Below are 14233 nucleotides of genomic sequence, written 5' to 3'. Positions count from 1 at the left end.
TGTTTTGATCTAAACTAAAGGCATTAGCCATGTATGTATTAGAGTATGGCATGGATCGCAGAAGGGGTATCTTGGCATCGCACCCAATGCTGACAATCTCCCCAGAAAAAGTTCGGCCAAGAGGAGGCGGGTACATGTATTCATGAATTTCGAATGTCAATGCAGCCAGTACTCCAATTCAATGCTTCTTGTGCCAGTCCTCATGCACGATCACAATTCATCGGTTACGTGAGTAGCAGAAGCGGCCACAGAAGCAATTGTACTCTGTATGCCAGATCCCGCACTCGCCAGATCCCGGAGATGCTTCTGCTCATCTAGATTCACCGCCCATAAGAAGAACCTCGAGACGAGGAACCCAGCAATGATCGCGATGAGGGTGACGACTAGCAGTGCTTGTACCCACTCGGGTGTAATCGCCGGCCGTAGTGCTGTGCTCGCACACAAGTCCTGAATCTCCTTGTCCAGCGAAGCCGTCATTTTAGTGTGACTGAACTCTGCCAGGACCCGCTCACGGCCCTTCTGGCCCATGGCACGCAGCGCGTCCTCGCTGGATGGTATAAGGGCTTTGCGCATGACTTCTGTCCACTGTTCGACCCTATCCGGACTTCGTAACCAGCCCGTACGACCATCGTAGATTGTTTCGAGTGGGCCTCCTGTGTTCGTCGCCAAGACTGGTGCACCGGCAAGCATAGCTTCCAGTGGTACAATGCCGAAGTGCTCGTTCTTTGGTGTATAGATCAGCAGACTTGCGGAGTTCAGTAGTCGCTGTTTCATCTCATGTGGTATTGATAGTAGGAAGAGCGTATCTACGTCATCTGTCGTGAGATCCGTGGTGAGTGTGTCGTTGCTGCGGAAAGTCGCGTGTGTGAGATGAAGTGACTCTGACAATTGCTGCAAGCGCTTGTGCACCACCGCGTTCTCTGGTGCCCGTGGATCAAATCCACCAGCCATGATAAGCTTGGATCTCTTGCGCTCGTCCGCCGACAGACCAGCGTATGCTCGTATTGCTAGATCAAGATTCTTCTTGCCCTCAAATCGGTTTATGCTCAGAAGGATCCTCTTGCCTGGCCAGATGGCGGTTGTATTCTTCGGACTGCTATTGCTGGTATCGACACAAGGGTATATGACTTTCATGTCCCGTCTTTGCATATGTCTGAAAGTGGCCTTGAATACGCCCCGTGTGAATCTGCTGTTGACAACTATATCGTCGGAGCATCCTGTGCTCCACCCTTCGATAGCATCGAACGGCAGCCGATAAGCTCGCTTGATGTACTTCACGACTCCGTCGGCTTCTTGCGCTAGCAGACGGTCCGGGTAGTGTCCATAGAAGAGAACCTTGGCTTGCGGGTACAGCAGACGTAAGAGCGGCACGCATGCGCTGAGCTGGTCCACAAATATCACATCTGGTTGAAGCGTTTTGAGCTCGTTGGAAGCAACACCAGTGCTCACTACCAGCGCCAGTTGCCTCAATATGGAGAACAGAATACTAAGCCGTCCGCCGATCGAGGGTGGGAACAAGGCATCGCCACGGACTCGGACATCGAGTGTTCCTTGACATGACACTCAGCCTTTGACTCTCTTAGCCAGCGTCCACCTGCCAGGAATATTGGTATGGCAGGGTGTCCTTACTCACCATCTCTCGCTTCCTCAAAGCAGTGATTCGTATCACGATAGGATGTGAGTACCGTGACCTTATGTCCAAGCGATTGCAGTCCCACGGCCGCATCTATCACCAGTCTTTCTGCGCCTCCTATGCCAAGGTCTGGGTGGACAAAGACGATGTTTTTCGCGGCACTCGTTGGCGTACTGGTGTTGGCCATGCTCCTTGTGGTCCGGTAACGACTGTCAGGGTGGATGAGTGCTCACTCTTCAATGTCACGAACGGCACAAGCTCCACGAGACAACGTGGGGCCCGCGATTGACCTTTCGGCTAAAACGTGGCTGCTCAACAGGGTCGAGAATGAGGCTGAAAAGCCTTGGCGTGGAGAAGGCATCTCGTCACGAGATTGAAGAGAAACAACAACCATCCCTAGCCATCCCAATACGTGTCACCCAAGCTTACGGACGTGCTCACAAATGTCCTCCTTCACCTATATCATGGCTAGGGCTTGATTCCTGCGTCTTCAAGGCTATGCAAAGCAGCCGCGTGATGACGACGACCACGAAACGGACAGCATTCCACCGTCCTCTGCGAAGCTAGACCGGAAATGGATGTGCACTGCGAGTTGTGGAGACGCAAGACAACCAAGCCCGACGAAGATCTTCCACTCCAGTATCATGCTCTCGATCGTCCATCCTTCGACGAGCAGCGGACAGACTTAAGGCCGTATGCGAGTGTCTCCAATGGCTGCCTTGAAACACAGACAATTGTATAAGTAAAAGTGTAGGCCATGCCAGTAATGTATTCGATTCATCAGCTTCTCCAACGTACAGCCCAACACCGTCCATACAATATAGAAAGCTACACCCCAAACGACCACCAATAATACAATGGCAGTCCACACATCAAGCCCCAACGCCAATGCCTTCGTCCGCTTCATGCGCAAAGCATACAACCCAATCGGCTTCAAGAAAGGCTACAACTTCATCCTGTTCTTCATCTTCGCCGGGGCACTCTTCGGCTTCTGTCTGGCAAAGATACAATCACTCAACGTTAATGGCTACTGGATGAATCATAATGCTCCTGGCGAGAGTTTCTGGTTTGGACCCGACAACCGATTCTACAATATCATGATTCACATTCATCTCTGCACTTGCATTCCTGCAGGCCTGCTAGGCGTCTGGCAATTCGTGCCCGTCATCCGATACAAAGCTCTCATCTTCCACCGGATCAATGGCTACATCGTCATCCTTCTATTGCTGGTCTCCAACGTTGGCGCCGTAGGAGTTGCAAGGCGCGCTTTCGGTGGCAGCCTCGCCACACAGGTATTCGTTGGCGTCCTGGCCCTGCTTACAACGACAAGCATCTTTTTGGCATGGTGGAACATCAAAGTCCTCCAGATCGACCAACACCGCGCCTGGATGCTCCGACTCTTCGTCTATCTCGGCACAATCGTCACAATCAGACTGATTACCATAGTCATTGCCGCAGTACTCAGCCAAGGCTCAAAGTATTTCACTTACTTCATGGTCATGGAATGCCAGAAGATTGCTTCAATGGCCGGTCCAGAGCTGCTACAAAGTTACCCAACATGCATTACCAACCCATATGGCCTGACCATCGTCCGCGCCAACTTCACAGCCCCAGTGAACGTCGCTGAAGTCGCTGCGGCGCTGGCACTGCCGTTCGGCGTCTCCTGCTGGCTTGCTCTCACGCTACACGTCATCGGTATCGAGCTCTATCTCCGCCTCACACCAGTCGAAGGTGAGAGACTACGACGAGTCTCGTATGAGCGACAGCTTGAGCGCGGTCTAGAGCCGGCTGGCAGTGCGGGCCTCGTAGTCGAGCGCCTTGGTGACGCGGAACCGTGGACGCCGCCGACCAAAGCCAAAGAGTCAGTGCCGTCAGTCTCTGGTAGCTGGGATGCAAAGCTTACACCGGAAATCGCGCAGTCGTTGAGTCGAGGAAGCAGTTTGAAGGATGTTAGGAGGCCTGTGGCTGCTTTGAGCAGATGATGGACGTTGCTTGCACATTTCTACACATTTTGATGCGAACTTAGCGATGAGTGGTTGGCTGGCATGACATTGCAGATCATAAAGATCAAGCTACAGATCTTCATAGACTACAGCATCTATCACATCATTCATGACTTCTCAATGCGAGCTAGACACTAGTAGCGTCCATAGCCACCTCCGCCTTGCTCATAGCTTTGCCCATATCCACTGCCACCATAGTTCTGACCCTGACCTTGATGACCTTGGCCTTGATTTCCGTAGCCTTGACCGTACTGCTGAGTGGTCTCCTCGAATGGACGATCGTACCCTTGCTGGTAAGCAGTAGGGTATGCACTTCCACCTTCTGCTGAAAAGCCTGCCGGCTCTGGTGGCGCGTTGCCGTAGGATGCCTGACCGTAGTCCTGTGGTGCGTTGCCGCCTTGATAGCCGCCCTGATATCCTCCGCTACCAGCGATCTCGGAGTCGATGCTGCGCTTCTGTGCGAACATCGCGAATGGTCCGCCAGCTGTTGGACTATGACTTGAGCTACCCATACCTTGCAGCTGCTGCTCGAGGGGCTGCATACTGCTCTGGAAGTCTGCGACGGTGTGATTCTTTCCATGCTTGACACTGTCCGAGCTGAGAATGTGGTCCAGATCGCGGCCTCTATCTGGACGCTGCTGAACCCACCTCTCGACAACACTGAACATCTGGCGATGGATCTCGCAGTTGTTGTCGCGCATAGCTGGGTGATGGAAGGCGCGGGAGACGTCTTGCATAATTTCATCCACAGGCACATCTGGGTGGTCCCAGCCGTGGATCACACGTGGGGCGACGTACTGCAGAATGACCGCGGCTACTTGGCCAGCTGGCATGTTCAGGACGTTGCTAAAGTGATCTTTGGAAAGCAGAGAGTGAGTTGGGTCGCTGCTATTTGGATCGTCCCAGACGAGGTACTGTTGCTTCTGACTGGCGCTGACGACGGTGCCGCTACCTGTCTTAAGCGCGTTTGATGCAGCAGCGATGATGGGCTTGACGAACGGAGCCATCAGACCCATAACGAATAAAGTGACTTTCTCACTGATCGTCTCGATTGCCTTCTCTAACCCAGGAATTTTCTCGACGAAACCAGAGATTGTTCGGACGACCTTGTCTCGGAATGCTAGTAGCGGGTAGATCTTGGCAATTGCCTGCTGCGGATCGACGTTGACATTCAAGCCAGGTATGTTTGCGGAGGTGGGACCTGGTGGCCCACCTTGCGAACCTGGAGGTCCTTGGAACGCTGTCGTCGCACCTTGCTGATTATATGCAGATGCGTCGGCTCGAGCACTACCGTATTCGTTGCCATACGGCTGGTATGAATCACTACCCATATCGCGACTCCCTCCCATCCTCTCGTTTGCCGCCGCTTGTGCTTGAGAATCCGCCTGGAGTCTTTGTGCTTCTTGCACGAGGTCGCCAGTCCCTGGGATCATAGAAAGTGCACTGGCCAACCCGGAAATACCGTCATCACCACCACCACGCGACTGTGTGGCTGACGCTTGCGAGAGTGCTGCATCAAGCTGTGATACTTCGGTTTCGTTCACCTCAGTCTGCGTCACGTGGTCCGTGGCCTCGCCAAGCACGGAGTGCAAGAAATCAACACCACCGAATGTGCCGGTCACAAGAGGGAAGACCTGCTTGCCACGCAGATTGATCATGGTCCGGCTGCCAACATGAGGGAAGACGTTGTTGAAGCCAAGCTCACGCAAACAAAGCTCTGTGTAATTGGTGTGGGCGCCGAAGTCCTCCATGCAGTGCAGACCTTGGCCAAGACAACGTAGAGCCTCGCATAGATCTTCTTCTCGTCCACGTTGTGGTCCACACGTATATAATCTGCCGAAGTGGATGCTTCTGGCGAAGCTGTACTTAATGTAGCCAGAAGATGTTGCCCAACTGCCTGACTCATTGGCAATATAATTCTTCATACCAGTATTCGGATCGATTGCAAGCTCGATGGGAGCAATTGGTCCACGAAGTCGTGGGTCGAACTGGCGAGCATCAACATTATCTGCATAGTCCTTCGGATTGTCAATATGTTCTTCTGGTCGATATGTGCCCAAACGCTCTGCTGTGACCTCAAACTCTTGAGTGGCGTAGCCAAAACTCATGAACGCCAGGACCCAGACCAGGACTCGAATAGTGTCTGCTTGCACACCTTTGAGAGTACCGACGTCTACGGCTTGTGAGTAATCACGTAGCCAGTTGCCGAAGTAAGCTATCGAGAAAGATCAGTAACGAGCATGAATACATGGATCCGGCATAGCGTACTCCTCTTAATCATCATGCTGGTCCATTTGTGGCCTCGAGTGAACGCGACGGTCTTGAGCAAATCCTCAATGTCGCCATGACGCCAGTTATGACCTTCAATCCTCGAGATCGAGGCAATATTACCTGCACCGAACGCCGCTGCTGGTTTTGCCAGTAACGCCAATCCAATCACGCAGATCAGTAGAAGGGTAATATGGCGATCCATCTTGGGAGAGAATGTGATCGGGAAATACTCAAGATCGGAGGAATGCTTGTGAGACAATCAGTCCCTTGGAAGCATTGATAAATGTTGGTCTTGTCAATCGATATATCAAAGGCAGCAAGCACAGCAGGAAGTCATGAGCTGAGCGGTGGAGCACATATGGTGGCGCAGCACGAATCAGCCAGTGGCACGACGTCAATGTTTGCTTGGCAACGACAACAATGTCTTGGCCTGATTCATCCTTTCACGTGCGTCGAGCAGACATCACACTTGAGCTGCAATGTCAAGAGCGAGTGGGAGCGCTGATGCGCTTCCAAAGAGGACTTACGACCCTCGGCCAGCTGCACGCGTCATTGTGCGCCTAGGAAAACGGCACGTCTACCGATGTCAAAGACCTCTGCTGAGATATCACTATGGAGCCATTCAGGAGCCTAGAGCGAAGGCATAATGCGCCTCCAAAAACATGGCAATGGCTTTCCGGCCGTCGCAGTCCTCGTTGAACGGTATTTCGTCACAGCGCTGCAACAAAAAATTGGATTCGACAGAGACCTCTACAATCTTGATCATCGACATATCGCGAACCACCACCCGATTTTGTCGTCGACGGCTTTTCTGGCCATGCATAAGCTCTGGAGGCTTCCCAATTGCCGTGGAGAGCGTGGACATGGCCGCTAGATGAATGTAATGCCCGGCCCCTTCATTTCCACTACCCAAACAGTGCGACGTCCTTCCTAGAATACAGGTGAGCAGCTGCACCAGCATCATGTAATGACCTGGATTACCGGGGCCAGGACACGTTGATCTTTGTTGTGAAAATTGTGCTCTTTGTCCAAGCCATTACAGGTGGTCTTTTCTTTCATCTCATCTCGAGATAAGAGGTTTGTACCATTGTTTTGACTCACCAAAATAGGTTGGACAAAGGCGAGACGCCATGCTGAGGAGATGATTACGAAGGTATGGTGTCGACCAAATTCGAGAGTGGTCTACTGCATCCCGACAGCTGCTACCATACACTGCACCATAGCATACCATATTTGACAGAGGCAGGTCCTTGATTACGAGTCGGTCAGAGTTCACTTGATCGACAACAATTTTGTGACTGCAAACATGAGTCAAGAGCAAACTTTCGCTATGCTAGGTCATGATGCCGGTTCTCCTGAGCACGAAAGTAGCAACCAAGACTTTGACATAGAACAAGCAGATCATATGCAACAGGAAACTTCCCACAGAGGGGATATCAACGCACAACAATCAGACGGTGAGACGCTGGATGAGCACGAAGTGGATGTGGGTGGGAGAGTGGACAGCCAGCCACAACAAGCGGGTGAAGATAATGCCTCGCACTGGTCACCCTCCGCGGACGAAGCTGTGGACGAAGATGAGCCAGTGCGAGAAGCAGGAGATGAAGCGGTAAGCAATGTCCCTGCTCAGTCTACTAATGAGACCGACTTAGCACCGTCAAGTATCCCATACGATACGGTAGAGAATCAGCAACCGCACGAGTCCTCCACCGAGAGTACACGAGCTGCGTGGGTGCCGCAGCAAAATTCGGACAATAGCTACGATCACGAAGTCAACGATCAAGCCCAATCTGACCCTGCTGTACCAGCCTTCCAGTTCGGGATTGACAGCGGCGAATATGACTTTGTTCACTTTGGCAAGAATTTCTGGGGCCCGAACAATGAGCGGTATGTGAAAAGCGATGGCCAGCCGTTGTACAGCAAAATCAAACGGAAGGCCACACCTTTACCGAAGTTCAATGAGGTGCCCAAGAAGTACTCAATACTTCCTAGTCTACTTCGTAGAATACCCAAGTCCGAAACCGAGACTAACAAGCCTGCCACGGCACCAGAGCCACCAGCGATATCAGAACCCTTGGCAACATCAGGCTCAAAGACGGCATCTTCGTCGTTGTGGGATGGTGACAATGAATCTGATATCGCTGAACTTGGTGAGTTCATCCGATGCAATAGTGCTGAAGCAACACCCGATTCAGCTGCAGTGGTCGACAGCTCGAATAGCACGAACGCTCAACAGAAAAGCGATGGACCTATATCACCAACGCCTTCAGATGCTTCCTCTATCGACTCAGTCACTGGCATGACACAAACTGAGGGCGTCCATTTCGGTCAAGCTTACTACAGCGATGAGCATCCGAGCCTCGAGAAGAGCCGTGCGCAGCTGAAGGATCAGGAAGCAGGAAACGAAGCGGTCGATCGCTTACCTGAGGCTCCTAGACAAGACCGTATTGACCTGCTGAGCGCCAAGGTCCATCGTCTTCGTCATCAGCGAGATCAATGCCGAGACTACGCTGATTATTTGGAGGCTCAAATCTCGGAATCTCAAGCAAGATTGGCAGATTCTCAAGCAAAAGCCAATGATTGGCGACATGAGGTCGAAGACTTCCAAAAGCTGGCAACGGAGTCCAATGAGAACTGCGAGGCTGCTGTATTGGCCAGACGTAGTGTTGAGAATAGGCTTGCAGAGGGACAGAGTGCGCATGCAGAGCTCAGGACAGAGAGAAGCATGCTTGAAGCTGCGCTTGACGAGCAGCAAAAGGAGATCGAGGATCAACGAGCACTCGTTCAGACGCGGCAAGACGAGCTTGATGCTGCGAAGGAGGAAATTCAAGAGCTTCTGGACATGAACTATGAGCTTCAGCAAGCGCATGCCGATACCACAGGTGCAATCACTCAGACAGAACAGACGCAGACTAACCACGAAATTCCGACCGGCCAAGCACCGAACGAGACCACGAGAAGTGAGTCACAGACTACGGATGCGCAGTCTCAGACCGAACAAACGGGTGTCACTCGTGGGACTCAAACCGACGTCCGCGACTCGTCGTCATCGTCGTCATCATCGTCGTCGTCCTCCTCTTCTGACTCGGGCTCCGACTTAGACACAGACTCCGAGTCTGATCCACTTGTGCCTGTCGATGCTGAGCGATGGCGTATGGACCGCATTGACGAGATAGCAAGGCGCATCGCGAAGTGGGTTAACGACCAACATCGCGCTGAGGATCGCTATAACCCTTTAGTAGTCACAGCTGTGCAAGTTCGACAAATCCTTGGCAATGGTACGACGAACTTCTGGTCACTTCATGACCAGTTGAGACAGCTGGGTCTCGTGTTCAGACATGATCGTTTCGCGGCCCACATCGAAGAACTCACACGAGACATCGGAGCATACACAAGTCTGGAGGCCATGATCGTGGCACGAGATATCGAACCTAATGATCATCCTCAGAGAAAGCTACTTCATGAGATCGATGACCAGATACGAGACCCGAACCACTACCAGCAGATAAGGGATCTGGTGCAATCAAAGTGGCGGATTGGGGCAGAGTACGACAAACTGCGTTGCCAGATGGACAAGAGAGAGGAAGATCTCAGGGAGTGCCGTGCTAAGAGCAGGCTGGCAGAATTAGAAAGCGGAGAGAAAGACGCACTTCTTAAACAGTACCGTACACGTGGTAAAGAGCTAGAGAAGGAGCTGGCGGTTGCGAATCAGGACATTACCGCGATCGCAAGTCAACTAGATAGCTACAGCGAAGCCGCAGACGACAACGGTCAAAAGAAGCTTGCGGAAGTGACGAAGCAGCTAGCTGAATGCCAGGAACATGGCCGTCAGCTCAAGAAGGAGCTTGAAGATACAAGGCAAGCGGTGAGCGATGTCGGCAAGCAAGTAGAGTCTTGCACGAAAGGGAGAGGCACCAGTGATGAGGGGGACCTCGCCCTGGAGCAGCTGATACATTGCGAGAAGCATAATGCGCAGCTGCAGCAGGAGCTCCGTGAGACACAACAAGCCGTGGAAGAGCTCACAGCCCGCTTGGACTCTGACGATGAAAGGAGTTCCGTGGCCGATCAGGATCAGCTTAACAAATTGAAGGAACGACTGCTTCGGTGTCGCAACCATGGCTTGCAGCTTACGGAGGAGCGTGATGGCCTGGAAAGTAAGGTCGAGAAGCTGCAGGGCCTGCTTACTAAAGCGAATGACAATAATCTGGGCTTGAAGGACCACGTCAATAACCTTCAAGCCATGCGACATTCGCTCGAGCTCAGCTGCGGCAAGCTGGCCGAAGCCATGGAGCAGATCCAGCTTAGCGATAGCATGAAGGACGCTGCCGAACGACAAGATGAGCATAGTGCGTCACACGATGCATCTGACGAGATTGCTGAGCTGAGGAGAAAAGAGGCCGTCCATCTCGCTATGCTCGCGGCCGCGAAGACGGTGATTGATGCCTTGCAAATGCAGGTCACTGAAGGCATCAACCGTCCGCCACACATCATTGTCGCAAGTTGTCTCCAAGAGAACACGACAGAAGATCTTCCTGAGCAGCCCACACCTCTGCCCTCATCTGCCATCATACCAGAGACCCTCCCTTCGAGCCGACGCTTCCAGCAGCAAGCGCCGTGGAATGCTTTCGAGCTGAGAATTATGCAGACTGACGCCTACCAGCGAACTCGTGAGACCCTCCGAAAGAGACATGAGCAGGAAGCCAGATTGAGAACCGAGGAACGCGAGCTTAGGCGACAGGCGTACGAGAACCTTACTGGATCGACGGAGATCCCATATATGACTCGCGCGGACAGGATGGAAGCCCTGCAAAGGCTCATCGTAGTGTGACTCCGCTAAAGTCAGGTATGGGATGGAGTGTGGGTCTGGAGAGGTGTGTACCACTATTCTCTTTTATGATTACATCACTCGCAGCGTTCCGTAGCATTACACTTTCTTGTCCTTGACGTCTTACAATTCATCCTTTGTCTGCTTCGCTTCCTTTTGCTCTACGCCGAACGTATCTGCAGTCTGGAGATACTTAGTTTCTTCCAGCGTAGTCATCCTCCCTAAACATTGATTTCGATGCGGAAAGCGGCCAAACTTCTCAATAGGTTCGTAGTGCTGGCCATATGCCTTGAACCATGATCTTGCGTAGTCCGCGACCGCACCTTCCTTCGGTTCATTCGCGTTCTTGGCGAACTGCTCGCCTAATTCATACAATCGACGATGCGATGGCAAGTGCTCGCTGTGGGTGAGTGGCATGAGTAGCCACATCCAATACATCCGGTTTTGCACCGAGGGGTGCGTGAAGAGCTCAGGCGTTTTCTCGAGAGATCCCATGACTAACGCGTAGGCAAGGCGGTCGTAATGATTGTAGACGAGAGGCAGCTCGTGCTGTTCACGGAGAATGTTACGAGGCATCTGATCCAGCAATAGAATCACCGATAGCAGTGTCTGTGAAGCCATCTCTTCGCCTTGCTGTCGTGCTGTCTCGACCTCATGCAAGAACGGCGCAGCAAGTGTCTCTGCCTGTGCCTGTTCGTCTTCATATTTTTTGAATGCCGGTAATGTGAGGTGCTCTGGTGTTATGCTGTTCAGGGCCGGCTCAGCCATGGCCTTGCACTGGCTATCCATCTCCTTCTTGACTTCTGGTGATTGCGCTATGCCAAACCATTTTTTCATCTGCTCCATAGGCGGTGTTTCTGAGCCAGCAGGTATATTGCCGAACCAGAACTCACGCATCTTTCCGTAAAGCGTCTGGTTCCAGAGACCAGGGTCGAGTTCGAAAGCCGGGGCTGGCGTGGCCATGGCTGCCATACTGTGGTGACGAACGAAGGTGCTAGCCAGTGGCAGTAGGCACAAGGGCCTGATTAGTGTTCGAGTGATCATGCTCATGGACGAAGTGGTTCATATGTGGCTGTGGTAGAGCGACTCCATGCTTTCGACTTGCAAGACCAACCTTAAAAACGCCACGAAAGTTCATACATTTGCGAATGCGAGCTGTCATTCATGGCAACAAACCATATCCTGTGTTCGAGTATCCCCAAACGGTTGAATGCAGGTTGACGTAAGGAGTGTCGATGTGTACAACTCAAACAGTGCTGGCTAGAGGAGACGAGATTCGTGACAGTATATATTTTCGACGCTAAGGAAGCATATGTCTTGCCATCACCCAGATCAACATCGTATCCACGGCCACCACATTATTACTTTCAAGACGATTCATACAATTCACGTGAGAATCATTGAGAAGCGATTGACGCTGTCACTGTACATGTTCTTTTCATAGCTCATAGATACACGCAGTCTGATCGACAGCCTACATCTTATTTCCTTAACCGAAGAGAGCATCACCCAGGCGGATGGAGACGGTCTTGGTTTGCGTGTAGTTGGCTGGGATCTGTTAGCATCTGGGGATCGATCATTAAGAGTATAGGTCGATTTACCGAGAGCGTCCTCCCCAAGCTCGCGCCCGATGCCTGATTCTTTGTATCCACCGAATGGCATCTGGTGATGAAGTGTGTTATATGTGTTCACCCACACAGTCCCGGCTTTGCTGTTCCAGGGTCAGTTCTGGACGTCCAGGGATCATTTTAGAGTACTTACAGCGCATTTGAGACCTCAATTGCGGTATTGAGGCTCTTGGTGTGAACGGCGGCGGCGAGCCCGTAGGTGGTGCTATTACCAACACGGATGGCCTCCTCCTTGGTCTTGAACTTGGAGATGGAGCACACAGGGCCGAAGATCTCCTCCTTGACGATCTGCATGTCCTCTGTGACGTTGGAGAAAATTGTTGGCTCAATGAAGTAGCCCTTGTCACCCTTGCGGTTGCCGCCGATCTCGACCTTGGCACCAGCGTCCTTGCCGGCCTTGATGTAGCTGTGACAGGAGTCAGTATGTGGCTTTAAAAAGAAGTAAAGAAAAAACTTACTTCATAATGCGGTCGAACTGGACTTGCGAGACCTGGGGACCCTGGAAAGTATCCTTGGCGAATGGGTCGCCAACAACGTTCTTCTGCGCTCGCTCCTTGAATCGCTCCACGAACTTGTCGTAAATAGACTCTTGCACGTAGATGCGGGAACCAGCACAGCAGCACTGCCCGTGGTTGAAAAAGATGCCGAAGTTTACCCAGGAGATCGCGTTATCGATGTCAGCATCCTCAAAGACGATGTTTGGCGACTTGCCACCGAGCTCAAGGGTGACCTTCTTCAAGTTGGAGCCAGCGGCAGCCTTGAGAATCTGTCGGCCGACGACGGTGGAGCCAGTGAAAGCAACCTTGTCAACGTCCATGTGGGAGGCGATAGCCGCACCAGCGACTTTACCGAAACCGGAGATGATGTTGATGACGCCTGGTGGGAAACCAGCCTCCTTGATAAGCTTGGCAGCGACGAGACCACCAAGAGGGGTCTGTTCTGCAGTCTTCAAGACAACGGTGTTACCGCAAGCAATGGCTGGGCCAATCTTCCATGACCACATGAGCAATGGGAAGTTCCATCTGACCAATATTAGCCTCTCAATATTTAATTCTGATGAAGGCAGTACTCACGGAATGATCTGACCGCAAACACCAATTGGCTCCTTGCGGATGTAGTTGAAGGTATCAGGGGTGGTGTCAATGACCTTGCCCTCGATTTTGTCGGCCCAGCCACCGTAGTATCGGAGGCAGCCAGCGCACATGCTGATGTCGACCTTGGCCATGGCGATGGCCTTGCCGTTGTCGAGCGACTCAACAGCAGCGAGGAGGTCGAGATTCTTCTCGAAGAGGTTGGCGAGGTTGACAAGGAGTTTGCCACGGTTCTCTGGGGTCTCCTTCCTCCATGGGCCCTCGAAGGCCTTGCGGGCTGCTGCTACCGCGATGTCGACATCCTTCTCTGTGGCCTCGTAGACGGAGGTGATGACCTCCTCGGTGGTTGGGTTGATGACCTCGAAGGTCTTGCCGTCGACTGGCTTCACGAACTCGTTGTTAATGAAGCTAGTGTCAACATCAGCATGCTATGCTCGACCCAGCTCGTTTTGATACTTCACTTACAGTCCAATTGGCTGCTCGTACTTGCCGGCATGCGGCGTATCAAGCTGAACGGACAAAGACATGATTGCGGTATTTCTGTGTGAGTGCGGTGAAGTATACAGTGGTTTCGAATCGCACAGCGATGGTTTTCGAGCTGAGAAGGGATAGCAACGGCGAGGTGGGGTTAAGTACGAACAGTGAGTCTAGCGTAGTGACCGTGAGAGGGGCTGCCGGCACAGGCCTGACGCGAGTGCACCAGGCTCGGAGATGAGATCCTTGACTAGACCTAGTTCCCACACCATAATGGGCGGACCAGCTCTCGTGAGGCTTGAGATCCC

General features: G+C 52.4%; 6 protein-coding genes across 6 annotated transcripts; 2 read left to right on the top strand and 4 right to left on the bottom strand.

Annotated features, from left to right (window-relative positions):
* Positions 1-210: 210 nt before the first annotated feature.
* On the bottom strand, positions 211-1820 carry ALG2 (Alpha-1,3-mannosyltransferase-like protein; the record flags this gene model as incomplete). The annotated part of the gene is made up of 2 exons (XM_064834391.1): positions 211-1550; positions 1634-1820. The coding sequence occupies 2 exons, from the start codon at positions 1818-1820 to the stop codon at positions 211-213; spliced, it is 1527 nt and encodes a 508-aa protein (XP_064698255.1).
* Positions 1821-2490: 670 nt separating this feature from the next.
* LTS14_001681 (uncharacterized protein) lies at positions 2491-3615 on the top strand (the record flags this gene model as incomplete). Its single annotated transcript, XM_064834390.1, has 1 exon — positions 2491-3615. The coding sequence occupies one exon, from the start codon at positions 2491-2493 to the stop codon at positions 3613-3615; it is 1125 nt and encodes a 374-aa protein (XP_064698254.1).
* Positions 3616-3770: 155 nt separating this feature from the next.
* LTS14_001680 (uncharacterized protein) lies at positions 3771-6109 on the bottom strand (the record flags this gene model as incomplete). The annotated part of the gene is made up of 2 exons (XM_064834389.1): positions 3771-5851; positions 5905-6109. The coding sequence occupies 2 exons, from the start codon at positions 6107-6109 to the stop codon at positions 3771-3773; spliced, it is 2286 nt and encodes a 761-aa protein (XP_064698253.1).
* A 1104-nt stretch (positions 6110-7213) lies between these two features.
* LTS14_001679 (uncharacterized protein) lies at positions 7214-10735 on the top strand (the record flags this gene model as incomplete). The annotated part of the gene is made up of 1 exon (XM_064834388.1): positions 7214-10735. One exon carries the CDS (start codon positions 7214-7216, stop codon positions 10733-10735), a length of 3522 nt encoding a protein of 1173 aa, XP_064698252.1.
* A 120-nt stretch (positions 10736-10855) lies between these two features.
* Positions 10856-11695, bottom strand: LTS14_001678 (uncharacterized protein; the record flags this gene model as incomplete). The annotated part of the gene is made up of 1 exon (XM_064834387.1): positions 10856-11695. One exon carries the CDS (start codon positions 11693-11695, stop codon positions 10856-10858), a length of 840 nt encoding a protein of 279 aa, XP_064698251.1.
* Positions 11696-12221: 526 nt separating this feature from the next.
* On the bottom strand, positions 12222-13978 carry ALD5 (aldehyde dehydrogenase (NAD(P)(+)) ald5; the record flags this gene model as incomplete). The annotated part of the gene is made up of 6 exons (XM_064834386.1): positions 12222-12280; positions 12334-12443; positions 12494-12766; positions 12819-13382; positions 13434-13859; positions 13917-13978. The coding sequence occupies 6 exons, from the start codon at positions 13976-13978 to the stop codon at positions 12222-12224; spliced, it is 1494 nt and encodes a 497-aa protein (XP_064698250.1).
* Positions 13979-14233: the final 255 nt, after the last annotated feature.

The sequence above is a fragment of the Recurvomyces mirabilis genome, assembly GCF_035927965.1.
Source record: "Recurvomyces mirabilis strain CCFEE 5264 chromosome Unknown scaffold_3, whole genome shotgun sequence".
Classification (NCBI taxonomy): Eukaryota; Fungi; Ascomycota; class Dothideomycetes; order Mycosphaerellales; family Teratosphaeriaceae; genus Recurvomyces; species Recurvomyces mirabilis.
The sequence above is the reverse complement of the archived record's forward strand: the minus strand, read 5'-3'. Positions and strand labels throughout refer to the sequence as shown.